The sequence below is a fragment of the Macrosteles quadrilineatus genome, unplaced genomic scaffold (genome assembly GCF_028750875.1).
Source record: "Macrosteles quadrilineatus isolate MER2022 unplaced genomic scaffold, UCM_ALF_1.0 Scaffold_6__1_contigs__length_79288215, whole genome shotgun sequence".
Lineage (NCBI taxonomy): Eukaryota > Metazoa > Arthropoda > Insecta > Hemiptera > Cicadellidae > Macrosteles > Macrosteles quadrilineatus.
Window position 1 is genome coordinate 5,736,311 of NW_026542599.1, and position 16,219 is coordinate 5,752,529.

Sequence of the window (16,219 nt, forward strand, 5' to 3'; positions counted from 1 at the left end):
TTCATTTTTAAATGGTAAATTTTATTACTTAACATTTGTGTTTGAATAAGGCTTAATTTATCTATTGTTTTTTAAAGAACGTTTGTAAAATAGTTGTTAAGTCGGTTTATAGGCTTACCTTATACAGACGACTTTCAGCATACTGTTAATACTGTTCGATGAAATGGCGACCAAACATAGTAGGTAAATGAAAGATGAGTAGCGCAATCTTGTGGTCTTGTTAGTGACAAGGCCGACATTCCTTAGACACAGCTGTTAATTAATAGCCCATACAGCTAATGGCAACTAAGGGACCTACAATTTATAGTGGAATCCGAACCACATTTTTTCCTTGGTATATACGAATTGGTCTAATTATCAGGATAGTATGCATTATAGTTTAAAACTATGTTTTGAATGTGGAAAAATACATCACCTAACATAAGTTTTGTAGAACGAAAAGGTTGTTGACCATTGTAACAACAAATCTGCATTTGAAAGAAACAAAACCAGCTGTTAACAGTCCTTTGAAACTTTATAAACCCCCCCCCCTAACTTTAAATTTACAAAATCACAATACAACATAATAACACTTCCATACTAATTTTAACTAAATTTAAAAACGCAATCAAATCATGTTGAACAGGCTTCACTGCAGAACATCGAAATTGATCATACCTGTTATGCACTCCACTATCACAAGTGCTAATATCGAATCTGTCCAATTTATTCGGATCGCCAATAATTATTTCTGAATTAATTTAGGTCGGCGTCGGCCACGTTAGGGTAATCGGCAGTTCGGATTTGCATCTAATTGACGATTTAATTTAGATCTGAGTTGATAGCATCTGATGGGGGGGGGGGTTTGCCGGGGGGGGGGACTTAGAGACCGGAAGTAATGCTGCGACAGGATATTAGAGCCCATTTCCCTCATGAATCCCTCTGACCAATGGCGACATATTTGGGAATTAATTACTTGTTTTCGTTTGAAAGTTGTGTTGAACCATTCACCGAAGGTTTAGGTAATGGTAATCGGGTGGCTTTTGTAAGATTGGGAAATTGTGATCAATTAATCTGGGGAAAGTAAAATATTTATGATTCCATTTATGCCTATTGTATTATTAGATTGTTTATAAGTTTAACATTTTTATGAAAATCTCTGAATAATTGTTTGAATCTCTATTGTGTTCATTATTATTAATGATTTATCGGAAGGATAATAGATTTTTTAATTTCATTTACGTGAACTCATCGTTTAAATCCTCCAGTTTATTTTAATGATACATATAAATGAAATATTCGTGGTGTGTAGCGCCTACAAGTGGACTTTATTTGGAAATTGACATGGGTAATAAAATATATCGTATGTATTAAACGTTCAATTATTTTCCGGTCCCATGACTATCTTTGTGAACAAATTGTTTGCAGGTTTTCATATTTGATATTGGACACGTTCTAGGTTACAATTGTGGAAAATAGCCATTCAATACTATAATTATTTCAAACCACAAGTATAATTTTTCTAATACTTTTTTAAGACTAAACCGTCTCTAAATTAATAGCGTGTGTTCAGTGGTTAAACATATAATAGAGGGTGTATTTGGTGTATTAAACGACAACCACCCGCAACAGACTGATATGTAGCCTAGGTTACTGTCCCCATGGTGATCTAAAATCGGCCTCCACTCGAAACCTCTCTGTTCCAAACGGGCATTGATCGTGCAGGATTTGCAGAAAACAGACTACTGGAGTGTTTTAATCCAAGGAAGTTGAAGCAAAAATTTCCATTTTTTTACTATATAATTTTACCTACTATCGAAACGTTTCTCATTATATAGAAGTTGCTCAGAGAGTTTAAGGTTGTTTTGTAATTTAAACGTTCTGCTACTCAGTAAATAATAATTACACGTCCGAGTGCATACGTTAAACAGGGAGGTTTCCACTGTCACCTTACAAAATGTTTAAAAAATGCCTATGACGTAGATACACAAATAATATGAAACAATATATGAAAATGTGCAGTTAAGATAGTTGATAAAAACCAACAACCTTTGAACAATACAAGAAAACAAACTTGCGAATTACAAAGTACAACAAACACCGACGCTGGATAAATTAGTCGATTTAGCCATCCAAGCGCGGGGCCCACTCGGTCATTAAGATATGTCAACACTAAATATAGCGGACAAATAGAGGACAGCGCGGACAGATAGAGGACATAGCGGACAAATAGAGGACAGCGCGGGGGCGAAACTTTGGTCCTGCGTGCCGGATAACTGAGTTCATTAGGAAAGATTACATCTTAGCAGTCCTTGGGCAAACCTTAAACCTTGGTAGGCGCCCCTACATGGAAATAATCGGTGCCCAAGGTGTCGAGAAAATTGAAGACGGCTAGAGGCTTGTGGGTAAGGTCAAAACTAGAGATTATTATTTAATTTAATAGTTAAAAGGGGGTTTAACAAAGGGTCGTTTCTGTAATTTCAAACCTTATGTTAAGTTTCAAAGATCGATATTCGTGGAATAAATTTATATTTACATTGGTTTTGTTTCATATATTTTTTAAACACTTTGATTGAACAAATTCATTGGTTTGAACACATTTAATACACTTGTCCTTTATTGAAATTGTTAGTCAATTGCTTAAGACACACACACAATAAAATATCCATATCTTACCTCTAATATCTCCCAAAATGTCAACTTATTACATTAATCTTTTTTCCTGGTTGTGTCTTATCCTCCACTCATGACTTTAAGTGCTCCTCATATTTTTTTCCTAATAGCCCTAAATTTTTCTAACCTAATATTTTCCAACCCTAATCCGTTTAAAAGAGGCTCTAATGACCGAAAACAATAAATTAACCGGATCAATCGATTTTACAGATAACTCTCCCAATGCATTCAGATTTGAAATCCAGATGTTACAACAAAGTTTTGCCATGCCTGTTATCCTTATATTTCATCTCCCAGACGCTCATGCGGAAACTGACAACTCAGTCAGCGGGGGAGCTCCCTAACCTTGGCCCCAGGCACGTTATTACCCTCCAATTTCTAAACCAATTGACGTTGGGATTTAATTTGTGCAAATGCTACGTTGCCCTGTACAATTATTGGGCATTGCGCGGGACCGCCTCTCCATTGTACACTTTTTGCTTTTCCGCCGTTTTCACTTTCCGCGCCTTTTTTCTCGGCGGGTGGCGATGACGCCGAGCAGTTACAGACGACGAATCGTCTGGACGATTGTATGACGTAATGCTTTACTATGTTAGATCCTATTAAAATTAAACCGAAGAGGTTATGTGTATAGGCATCTACAAATACACTTAATTTGATAGGATTATTAGCATGACTGCTACTAAAAAGGTAAGGAAATCAGTAGTGTAAGAATTGTGATAAAAACTTTTTCAAAGCCAAAGCCAATGGCTCTTACCTATGTGATAGTGTAGTAGACATAGCCTGGTGATACTTTGCCCACCTTAAAAAAGGTCACTTTTTACATCTAGAATAAAATAAGTCCCAAATGACGAGAGCCTTCTCTATATATAGTACTCGATCCCTCCACTTGGGCAGAACGGCCTTTTTGTATTTATAGGATTCTAAGCATCACTATATGTTGTTTATATACAATTTAATGAAGGATACCCACTGTACTAATTACTACACAGGCATGTTGAAATACTCGCACAAATATCCTGGAGGACAACGACAGAATTATTCTTAACCGGTTGCCTAATATCACTCAATATAATTCAGTTTGCATCACAGTTCACATACCGTTTAAAAACGCATAATTCACGGATTTTTAACCGACAATTTTCTGTTTCAGGGGGAGGACAACGTAGAATACTTCCTTGGCCTTACGCCTACTGGAGTTATCGTTCTTAGGAATAAAAACAAGGTGGCCAACTATTATTGGTAAGTAATACAGTATTTCTATATTTAGATAGCCTCAGATGTGTGTGGAAAACGAATTTTATTCTCTTTTAAAAAGCATGCACAAAATGCAGCACAATTAATTTAGTGGTTGCAGTGCGCGACTTCTGTTTGTAGACCGAGGTTTTAATGTGGGATATTACCAATAGTTGGCAGTGATGTTCCAGTGGCCATCATTAGCTTCTATTTATATTTATATTATTTCACTTATCTTCTATTTAGGTCTTCCAAGCGAGGAGAACTTTAAAAAACTCTCTACTACGAAGCATATGATGGTAAATCACTTTAATGGACTGTGTGAAATAAGTGTGAGTCCTTTTTTCACTGTATTTTAATGAATACAAGTAATAATAATAATAAAAATAAAATGCCTTTATTTAAAGCGGTCTTCAGATACACTGGTTTTCAAGACAACTCAAAGTCACAAAAAGTTTACAAGTACACATAAATTACAAACAGTGGAACTAAACTAGCTTTAGATTGGCCTTAAATGAATTACATGACATGATTTTCATGTTTCTTGTGAGGGTGTTGTATGCCTGGGGTCCAAAGTATGAGAACCCCTTTTTACCTATCTCACGCCGCACTCTCGGCATTTCAAGCAAGCCGTCCTGCCTAGTACAGCGTTCCCTAACTGATGTTCGAGGCATAAGTTTCCTTTTCAAATAGGGAGGCAAATTAGAAGACAGTGTCTTGTGAACAATTAAAACAGTTTGTAGAAAACATTGTTTTTCCAAAGAGAGTACCTTAGCCTGTTTGCGATAGGCAGATATATGACCAAACTTCCTCAGATTGAAGACAAACCTCAGGGCTCGGTTTTGCAACCTCGTAAGAAGAACTCTACAGTCAAGAGTAAGACATTCACCAAACGATGGAGGTGCATAGTGAATAATAGGGAAGACTGTTGATTTGACCAATTCTAGCTTAGCATTTTCAGATAGTATCCCTCTCAAACGGTGTAAAATTCTCAACCTATTTGAGACTCTCTGACAAATGTAACTAACATGTGAGCGAAAATTGAGTTGAGAATCAATTCTGATACCTAACACCTTAACAGAATCAGACACCACAAGAATTTGACCGTCCAGCTCTACCTTTCCAATAAGACTATTTTTAGGCTGCAAACCAGAAGACCAGAAATGAAGCACAGTACACTTTTCAGGATTCAATTTTAGACCGTGATCGTCAGACCATTGCTTTACCCTTAGCAAGTCAGTGTTGATGAGATTGACTGCTTCATGAAAATCAAAAGGGGCGTGGGAAAGAACTAGTTGACAATCATCAGCGTAGGAAGTGGAAGATTTCAGAACGCTATCGAGGTCATGGGTGTACAATATGAAAAGTATTGGACCCAGACAAGTCCCCTGAGGGACCCCTACTTCTCTTTGAATCAACTCGGAGCACCTACCATTCACCTTAGTCACCTGGGATCGGTTACAAAGATATGAGGAAAACCATTTGAGTGAACACTCATGGAATTTTAGAAACCTGAGCTTTGAGTATGTATTCAGTAGTAGAAGTAGTATTAGTATTAGTATATAGTATTAGTATATAGTATTAGTAGTATTAGTATATAGTATTAGTAGTATTAGTAGTAGAAGTATGTATTAAGCTCTGTACTTTTGTTCAAGATGGGTTTTTTTATTTCATGACCCTTGATGTTTTCTGTTATCGTTTCAGGCCAAGAATCAGCAAAATATACCACAAGGGAAGGTACTTCATGCTAAGGGTGTGTGACAAAAATGTAAGCACGGTAATGACCTAAAACTATTTATTAATTTGTCTGATAAGAGTAGTTATTTTATTATTATAAAAATAAATTTTTAACATGACTTATTTGATAACATCGTGGAGTTGGACATTTTAGGCATTTGTTTTAGTCATAGCTTTAGCGTTCTGGAAGCAATAGTTCTGTATTATTGAATCGTTTGGTAATTGAAAGATTAAGTTAAGTTGATATTTGCAGAGAATCAAGAGAGAGACCTTTAGGACAAAGGAAAGAATCAGAATAAAGGAGTTTGATCTTTATCCTGTCGTCGTACTTAAGTGTATTTTTATTTTTGTGTTTTTATCATTTTGTTTTGTGAAGTTTAAACGACAGAATCATTGTTTAAGTATTTAAATAAATTTGACTAAACCTGATCTTGTATCAATGTCGGCCTAACGGCATTTTACAGTATCATTACTTATGTTCCAACGATAAATGGTTTATTTATTCCAAATAGATATAACTAATGATATTTGGGTGCAAAATTGAATTAGACTAGGAAATAGGTAGCAGCCTTCAAATTCTGAAGATTAATACTGTAACGAATTAGGAAATTCAGTTTCTATTGGATGGTTACTTTTTAAATATATATTTCTTCAGTATCATAACCTCATTTTTTTCCTCTCTACATTTTCTAAAATATTCAGTTGTTTCCGCAAAAGATAAATTTTATTATGTTGTTTTTTTACTATCTTCGTATTTTGTTACACCACACACTCTTTCTTACGTATTTAAATTACGTTTATTATTGTTCACATTGGAAATTGCGAGATAAAAGCCTCCATAGATTGCTCAAATTTATTATCTCATTCCCGTTTCCTTATCAAATTAACCAATTCACATACATAATGGTTGTGTAGGCCGAGTGCACTTATACTTTTGCTATTACAGTAGTTTATCGATATTGATACTAGTAAACATGTAAAACTATTGTCTTGCATATCTATGTTTTCAATTATTCATTAAGAAAGAACTGAACTTAACTACACTTATTTCATCTAGCCAATGCTACCTTATGGTTTTAATTTTTATATTTAAGAAACCTACTTTTTTCATAATTTTATTTAGAATTTTTCATGTTTCCTAGCATAAAATGAGTAATATACTTAATTGGTTGCTTGTTTTGATACTTGGAAGTTCCACTCCAAGCTGTAAAATTTACATCAGTCCGATAAAGATAAAGTAAGTGGTTGCAGATACGATTGAGCCAATCATATCTAAGCGGATGCAAATTACTACAGGTTGTGCAGAACTTTTCAAGGTGACAATTTCAATTCCAGATAACGGATTATAAGTTTCAGCTGGTTAAATCCCCATCTGGGGTCTTAGGAGGGTTGATTTCATGGTTCTGCTTTTCTCCCTCTGAATCATTCCGTTCGAACAATGTAGAGTGTAGTGTATTTGCAATATTAATTCGACATAGTAGAAATTACAGTGAAAATTTAACATGTTAAGTTCCAATAGTAAGATTTATGCAGATAATCTGATAATGATCTGATTTATGTATATTATGTTTATTACGTTACTTTGTAACGCCAGTTTCAGAAGAAAATAGTAAATTGTCATTTTTTTGGGGGGTGGAAGGGGAAATTTCCGGTATTTGCTCTTGAAAAGAGAACAGGAAACCAATGACAAACATTTAAGGGTTATTCGGGACAAAAGTTATCACTGGCAGATGTGATGAATGTTCTAACATTGTAGGGTAACAATGTTTTATTATTTTACACATTAAAGATTAATTCGATTTGTTTTAGGTGCCGGTAATTAGTTTAACTACAATTAAAACTGTCAATTTTTATCCATATAGGACTACTATTCAATCAATAGAGTTACATTTTTACCAAACATTTTCTTCATAGAATGATGAGAACACCTATGGTTTTGAAACTCCCTCCAAGCCCGCCTGCAAACACCTGTACAAATGCTGCGTGGAACACCATGCGTTCTTCCGCCTGGTCCAGGTGTCCCCCAACCCTCCTGACGTCATAGGAACACGCTTCAGGTTAGTGGAACACCAGAACACCCTGTACTAACTCTTTGCTATTCTGTGTACTCTCCTTGTACTACCTATTAGTATATTGTTTGACGATTATGAGTAGAGAACACGGTAATTGTGAATTCTGAAGGATCAAGATTAACAAAAATTTAGGCCTACCAATTATTTTTAATGTTCGCTCTCTAAGCTTTTCATTTTAAAAGTGGGATACCCTGTTGAAAATACTGTATCTTTCATTTAAAATGTATTATGTAATTTTCCTAGATAAATAATTTACCAAATAGAAAATGATAAGTGGTAATTTAATTGTTAAATGATAAGCTATTTCCTCTCAATCCCCATTAATGTTTATTGATGTTAATGGTCATTACAAAAATGTTTCACATAAATATTGTTCACAATATTTTCTGTAACAAATCATCTTGTGTTACTTTTTAGTGACTTTTACCTTTGACTGTAAGCAAAGGGAAACACCGTATCTCTCTGTTAAAATTGAAGCGAGTTAAAAAAATATATACACTGCAAAAATGTATCCTCTAAACAAGTATACTAATAATATCAATCATACAGGACTTTGCATGTCACATCTTATTATCAAAAATTAAGGAAGAAAATAAACTTTTTACATTAGCACACTCTGTGAAAGATCTTTTCAATTATTTATTTTTAAATAAAACATTGCTACATCTGGCTTATATAATATGGAATTTCCACTTCTGTATACAAAATTCAAAGCTACAACTTGAACCAATCTCCAACAGGATACAGAGTCTTACGTCAGCTTGTTCATGTTAAGGTCCCTCCCACGACTCGTTTCAATTAATAGCTTTATTAGAACAGTCTTCAACTTCAGGTCATCTGATAACCTCAGTAACGGGTTTGCGATGAATGCTCCAGGGAACAGTTGCGAAACTTGAACAGGAAAACTACATGGGTTGTTAATTTGATGGTAGAAATTAGTAGAGATGTGTGGGAATAGTTGAGAACAAGTTATTTTAACTTTCAGTAAATATCTTGGTTAAGGTTTTTTTTTTTATAGTAGACATATTATATACAGACAGGCACATATAGGAATAAGAAACAACATTTGTTTGTCAGCAATAATTACGATATTACATTAATCTTAATATGACTTTAAAAAAAGTTAGAGTTTGTAATTATTATGAGCGTTGGAACGCGTATAGAATTCATATGTTATAATTTTGTAAATAAACCCCCATTTTCTTTCAACTTTTTATTGCTATCTACCTACAAACCCTATGTATCTATATGTATCTTTTAAAATTAAAAGTCAACTTTTCTCAAATCTGTAGTTATTTTTTAATTGTATGAGCAATGTTTGAGGAGAGAGTTCTTGAATTTACGAGGAAAAATATTAAATACAAGAAAACATCATTATATGAGAATTAATATAATCTGAATGTTTTTTTAGACAGTTAGGTCTATAAATAGGTAACACATATTTATACATAAATGATATAATATTTATATAAATTTCCAATATTTAAAAATATATCTATTGTAGAACTATGCCATAACGAGTTTAATTTAAGTATCTCAATCAAGTTTCGATTATAGTTAAGTAGGACTGGTGGAAAAAGGATGTTACAGTGAAAACTGAAAACCCATATTGTATTAAGTATATAGATAGATGGATAGCAATGATTAAGGACAACTGAATTAATTTTTAAACCATCAAAAAGCTAATAACCTTTTAGGAGCGACCTAGCGACATTCAGAACCTTACAAAACTGCACTGTGAAGTCATCAGGATGATTCGACATTTTCAGTTAAGAGTTCGCTAAAGTATTGCAAGCTATGAACCAAGTGGCACATTTTAGGCTGACATTTTCCCCGCGATTTGCGAGCTTCCATAACTGAAAGTCCATTACTCAGGTCGTTGGCTGAGTGGGCTGAGAAAACAAGACTAACTCAAGTCATCATTAGTAAAGCAGCTGTGGAAGTGATACGTGAAAGAACCTAAAGGGTGACCTTTGTTCATGAATTGGTCAATGTTTTGAAACACTTATGACTTTAGTTTTTTGGGGTATCCGCACAAATTTACATGATATCTTGGAAACTAGAGTATTTATTTTTGGGTTGTGTCTGAAAAATAATGTTCGTACTTATTATAATATTTTTGCACAATGTTTTCCCTGACAATTTCCATCATAATAATTGAGAACTTCTATATTGAAAACAAAATTGTAATAAGTACAGCACCGGCATTGATTTTTTTTTTTTTACATGATAAACTTAGCCTAACTGCTAATTTCTAATTGCAATTTCACCAGATATCAAGTTATTAACTGAACCAAAAGTTTTATGCTGTGCAAAACTACCAAATGAAGAAGAATGGCCTAGTAGCTCGACTTTATGGAAGATAAAGCAGTAATGGACCCTAAAATTTATTATGGCTCCCTTCACAACAGGAAAACATCCACATTAACATAATAGCATCTCTTTCAGCTCCATAGATCCAACAGTTTTTTTATGGAAAAGCTTTGGTAAACAAAGATATTGAAATACGTAACTGTAATTTGGTTACGATACTATTGAATCAGTGTTGACTAGAGAATGAAACTTATTTTTGTATTACTTGCTTGATTAATATTCCTTCTTCTTTAATTTATATTTTTCTACATCTTTGTCTGGATAATATCTAGCGTGATCCTTTTGTTAGTTAACATAATTAATTGATAGGTCCAGTATAATTGACCCATGCTCTGGATCAAAAATCAACCTTTACGTACAAGCAAATAATGAAACCATTTACTTGGCTACCCAGAGTAAGTTATTTCAATATTTTATACAGAAAATGCTAAGCATTAGAAAACCAGATACATAAATAAAGAGATTTTTGATTGGCAATTTTTATGTATGACAACACAGAAAATGGCACATCTCTTTCTTCAGTGTCTCTTTTACCATAGATTAAAGGTGTCTACTCCTTTAATATATGCTTTTACCAATTGGCAACAGTGTGACAAGAAGTAAATTGAACTAAAATCAGCTGATTTTGCAGAGCATAACTTTAACTATAAAAACATAGTTAAATTTAGCTGGTTTCAAAAGTAGCCTACCACTAACAGAGTAATAGTCTACCTGATTACTTTATTATGGCTGGCAATAAAATAAATTACAGTAATAAATCTGACAAGAGGATGGAGCATTTTTATACAATCACTCAAGGCCATAGATTTTATTCTAACCATAATTCACTGAGAATATATCAACATAACGTTAACCAACTCAAAATATATTACACCCATTAAAGTTAAGTGTTCATTTTGGGAAATTGAGTCATACCTGTGAAAGTATATATAGTCATGAAAACACAACTCGTAAAGTAATATTGCAGTTTGCATCATATCTTCTCCCATCATTCTCACAAGTCTTATTCCCCTTATTCTCTTTCCCCCAATCCCATCTTGTTTATTCACTTCATCACGTTTATTTGCAACATTTGCTCTTTATTGCATTTTGACAGTCAGTCTTGTTTTGTGCCCTCTTGTCTGTTTACGAGCTCTAAAAGTAAATACATTTGAGTCATGATGCTTTCCAAGTACATTTTGTAATAAGTGGGTGGCTCAAGAAAAAGTTGAATTGTAAAATAGTATGGATGGCTCATGAATAAAATGTTTAAGACCACAAAAATTATATCTAGGAAGATACGTACAGAAATTTGGGATACATTGAAATTAATAGTTTGTTGCACTTCAATATTTTTAGTAAAATAAAATAGTTTTAAGGATTTTCCAATCAAAACTTTCCTTGTATACTTTGACAATACATTGAACAGTATTCTTACAAAAGTGTTAAAAAAGTGCTAGGTTAAAAAATAATTGTAAAATGTTGACACAACATTTGCCCTCACATACACATTTTTCAGGTCCTGTATCAAAACTTTTGATTATAATTCATTTGGAAACATAACAAAATTGTTTTCTGTGAAACCTATTTAGATTTAAATGTCAATATTTGTTTTATAAATAATTGAGTAATTCTAATTAATTCATATGAACGTTTGAAAGTAATAAGCAGTCATAAAACAATAACAGCAAATTCAAGCTTGAAAAAGAGTTCAAGAAGTTTTTTGAATAAATAACTTTCTAAAAGATAACATAAAAAAACTGATTAAATTTGCATATGAAAGATAATTTAAAACATATTAAATTGGTGAACAACTGACCAAGAATCAAATAAAAAATGTTAACTGATAATATATTGGCAAATTAGGAATTTGGCAAGACTATTTTAAAGACATTCTGCCTGGATTTCATGTTTATATTCTTTAGGAAGTTTGGTAAAAAAAATTGTCCATGTAAGCTGGTGTTTTCTCCCCCAAAAATACAGACAACGTAGTCTGGGATATACAATATTGGACATTTTTGATATAGAATATCAATTCAAATACTCGTTTATTATAGGTGTCCAAATTACATTACACTAAATAAACCATTTTTAACAGATAAAAATGGAAATATTTTTGTAATTGCCTAAAAGTACTACTGAAAGTAATATGAAAAACAATCTCGGGCTCGTGCCTAGCGGCCTGAGAAAAAAAATTGTACTTTCAGAAACCTCCTTACCAAGATATCAGCTGATAAATAAAATAATGACATAATAACCTAACGTAACGTGAATTGTGGGCGTAACTAAAACCAACGTGAATTGTGTTACTTTACTGACAAAATCCTTCTTACCAAAATACGTATTTACAACTAATAATAATAACAACTAATAATGGACTAATAATAATAATTATGTAACAATCTAAAAGCCTAAAAGTAATGAAACCCATATTGTATTGTGCCGCTGACATATCAATATCAAGTTATCAGAAGGACAGTCAATTAGTCTGTATTGTATTACATATCTGCCGCTGTCAAATATACTGTTCTGACATATCTGATACATACTTTCACCACTCCAGCTGTGGGACCAGATGTGATTATTCAATACACCATTGTGCAGAGTAATTGAATATTGAATATCAGTGTTTTGGTATTCAATCTTTTCCCACTTGCTCGTGGTTAGGGTTTCAATTTACTAGATAAGATTGTGTTACATGTGTTAGTCAAAGAAAAGTAAATGTTTAAGTTTAATTTTTTATGGGGGTTTGTAATATTATTTCTGTAACAAATATTAGGTTGTCAAATCAAATTGTATTTTTTTTCAGCGAAAAGAGCGTTGCCGTTTTTTTTTAACAGTCAAAGAGGGAAAACGAAAACGTAAATAGACTTTGATTGGTTATTTAATGCAAAACTAATATACTTTCGGGTCTTGGAAAATATTTATGATAAAAAGTTGTTGTATTTTACGAATGAAGGTTTAGTAGTTGAGTTGCTAGAGTTGTCATCTGAAAGTCAAAGGTCTACTGGTTCGACTCTGAGTAAAGTCTGTAGTTTATGGTTCAAATCTGTACTCAATCGTCATTAATCACAGCAAAATTTAGACTATCTCAATTAGATAGCCTAATTTCATAATAAATAAATAGTAATCTAACCTTAATTCCTGGAAATCATGTCCATTTAACCATTGACGTAAGTCAACACTCACACTACACATCTGTGTGTTCAGAGTAATATTACAAGTTTATCTTATTTCTGCAAAAATATACTTTAAATTGACAGCTTGAACATCGTAAACAAAGATTGTTCATATCGTTTCAAATCACAAGAACCAAGTGTAAATCTGCCACTTGTAGCTACTGGTTCTACTTGTAAATAAACGAATGTGGTCAACCTGTACATTTGTCTCACACTAATTTGTCCAGTCCACTAGAAAGGCAGTTTTCCATTACATTTACATTTTCCGCACATTATCCATCGGACACGCAGTCAACCTTTCAACAGCTTGTTTCCGTTGGATTTACGTTCCTGACACACCATATTGGCAACCGTACGAGCTTACGAGTTCTCAGCCGTTCTTCACGGTGTTTTATTGTCATTGATTTTTACGTTTATAGAACCTGTATGTAAAGCAACCTGGACTAGGTATTGATACGTAGTAAAACAAACTATTACTTTCCACCCATACGAAGATTAATTCTCAGTGTTATTCCCTCAATGAAAGTTGGCTCTTGGTTTTCCTGAACAATCTTAGTTGTTTGTGTTTTTGCCGAAATTATGATCTACTTACCGTCAAATTGAAATTTTTTGGTACAATGTCTCATTAATTGGTATTCCATTTGAACTGACAACTAACCCAACTCGGAACCGAACTAGCAACCTTCAGATGTGAAGGGAAAGGCTACTATTATAACTAACTAGTAACTACATTTTATAGGTCTTTGAACTTTGAGCTTTAAATAATTGGTCCTGGCTAAAGAAACTATACTCATCTGAATAATTTAAGTGACACAGATCATTTCACTGCATTCAGCATAACCAGTTCAAAATGTTAATCACAAAGTACCTCGATGACTTAGTGAAAGTGGTATTAAATACAATAGGCTTTGGTATTCATGGTTTCATTTTAAGAAATTATATAAAATATAAGAACAAGAATAAATAAATAAAAATACCAAGTTTTTAACATCAGTAGGAACCGATAGCTTGAAAAAAGACAAAGAGGAATATCAATTTTATATTTCATTTAGATGCCATATTTGTCAAAGGTCATTTGCGCTCGTGTTACGTGTTACATATTTTTCCTACAGTCACTATAAAGCATATAAATAATTAGTCTTTTAAACAGTATACAACACGTTTTTAGGTTAGGTTAAACCAGTTAAACCAGTTAAACCCAAGCGTTGAACGAAGTGGGAAATACTGCATTTTGTAGTCGTTGTATCTTTAAGTGTTACTTATTTTCAAGAGTACACGTATGAACACTAAACAGTAATACTCACAATAAACAGAATAAACAAGTAGATTGTTCTGCAAAATATGCCAATAAAACATTTTCTGACAGTTTTGTAACTTTCTTACTTACGCACCAGGAGGAAAACAGTTCGTATGCTCGTTCATACTTCTTTCTTGATTTTTCAGGTAACAGGTTTAATGAAACATATTTTGCAGTTTCTGCTATTTCTTCTGGTCTACACATATGTTCACAATCACTTTCACTGATTTCATTATTTTTAAACATGTTAGGTTCACTTATAAATAATCTTTCAAATAACTACACTTTAGGTTATCTTCAAACGAAGCGTTGAACGAAAATTGAATACATACACGAAATGACAGGTTAAATCGTAGTTATAATAGTCAATCAGCTGATCATAGTAGTAGTGGAGAACTGCCGGTTTTACCCCACTTTAGACACGTTTTTCCCATGTTATTCTTATGGGGATTATTTTTGGCCACCAAATCTAAAATCCTGATCTTTGTCTGCAAATCCCTATATAATTGTCAAACCTTATTTTTTACTTATTCTCTATATATATATATTCGGTATTAAGCTAAAAAAAAGCTAATTATTTCATTTATTGACTCATACATGTGTATATGTATAGTAGTGTAAAAACGCTATTCACTGCAGCAGGATGAGGAGCAACCCCCAATTGTACCATAGCACCCCACCATGTGTACACAATATTTTACTCGATTGTTTTGGATTTAATGCACAATTGCTAGTACATCTATCATTCCCCTTTCCAGTTGATATATTATATTTCTATTTCAAAATCATGTATGTGCGAACTCGGCTCATGGCGTGGGTGTGCTCCCGGTCATGGTTGTTTCTTGCCTCTAGTAGTGATGTTGTGAAAACGTCACTCACTTGGGCTTGCTCTTTGCTTTTTTTTTGTCTCTAGTGATCTAGTCTTGGATCTGTTGAAGTAATTTTTAAAAATTTTAAATTTCTAGCTGAAAATTTAGAAAATTTCCAAAATTTTGAAATTTTCGAAAAGTCTATAAATAGAAGTGACATTCGGGTGATATTTCATTCTGGACCATGAGGCCCACCTGTCAACACTGCTCCGTGTCGCTCTCTACCAAAAGTAACCTGATTCGCCACTACAAGGTAATTCATCAAATGAAGGTATGTAAAGTTTGTAATTTAATCTGTGATAGTAACATTGCTCTAAAATCACATATATTACAAAGTCACAAGAGTTGTAGTTTTTGTAAGAAAAATATTGTTGGACATTTTAGAAGACATGTCAATTCTTGTATCAAATGTCCATACACAATGATTAAATTTGTTGGTGAATCGATTAGAGCTGACCTTGAAAACACTCTGAAGTCTTGTCCTCTTCCGATAAAATGGACGTTAGTTAGGAGAATCAAATTTATAAAATATTCAATGGATCAAAATGGAAAATTAGTTAATGAGAAAGATTGTATTGCGGATTTTAGAAGCCTTACTATCTTAACTATTGAGAAGAGAGATTTAAAGCCTCAAATTGAAAATGCACTTTTAAAGATTGATGCTTCCATACACAAATATCAAGCCCAAGGCAGTGGATGGATATATGACCATACTAAATATTGGCAGTTGCATGTTTACAAGTATAAGCCCCTAACTCCAAAGTCATATATTCCCACGCCAAAAAGTATTCAATCAAAACATGCAGTTCTAAATATAAAAAATTC

General features: G+C 33.2%; 1 protein-coding gene across 2 annotated transcripts in view; it reads left to right on the forward strand.

The window, feature by feature from the left end:
• The window catches only part of LOC128996308 (band 4.1-like protein 4), a 252,108-nt gene that overhangs the window by 201,969 nt on the left and 33,920 nt on the right, over nt 1-16,219 (forward strand). The window contains exons 9-11 of one of the 2 annotated variants that reach the window (XM_054421549.1): nt 3,806-3,894; nt 5,593-5,665; nt 7,540-7,682. In XM_054421549.1, coding sequence (XP_054277524.1) covers nt 3,806-3,894; nt 5,593-5,665; nt 7,540-7,682 — 305 coding nt within the window. The remainder of the gene's footprint in view (nt 1-3,805; nt 3,895-5,592; nt 5,666-7,539; nt 7,683-16,219) is intronic. The other variant, XM_054421550.1, reaches the window with a different exon arrangement.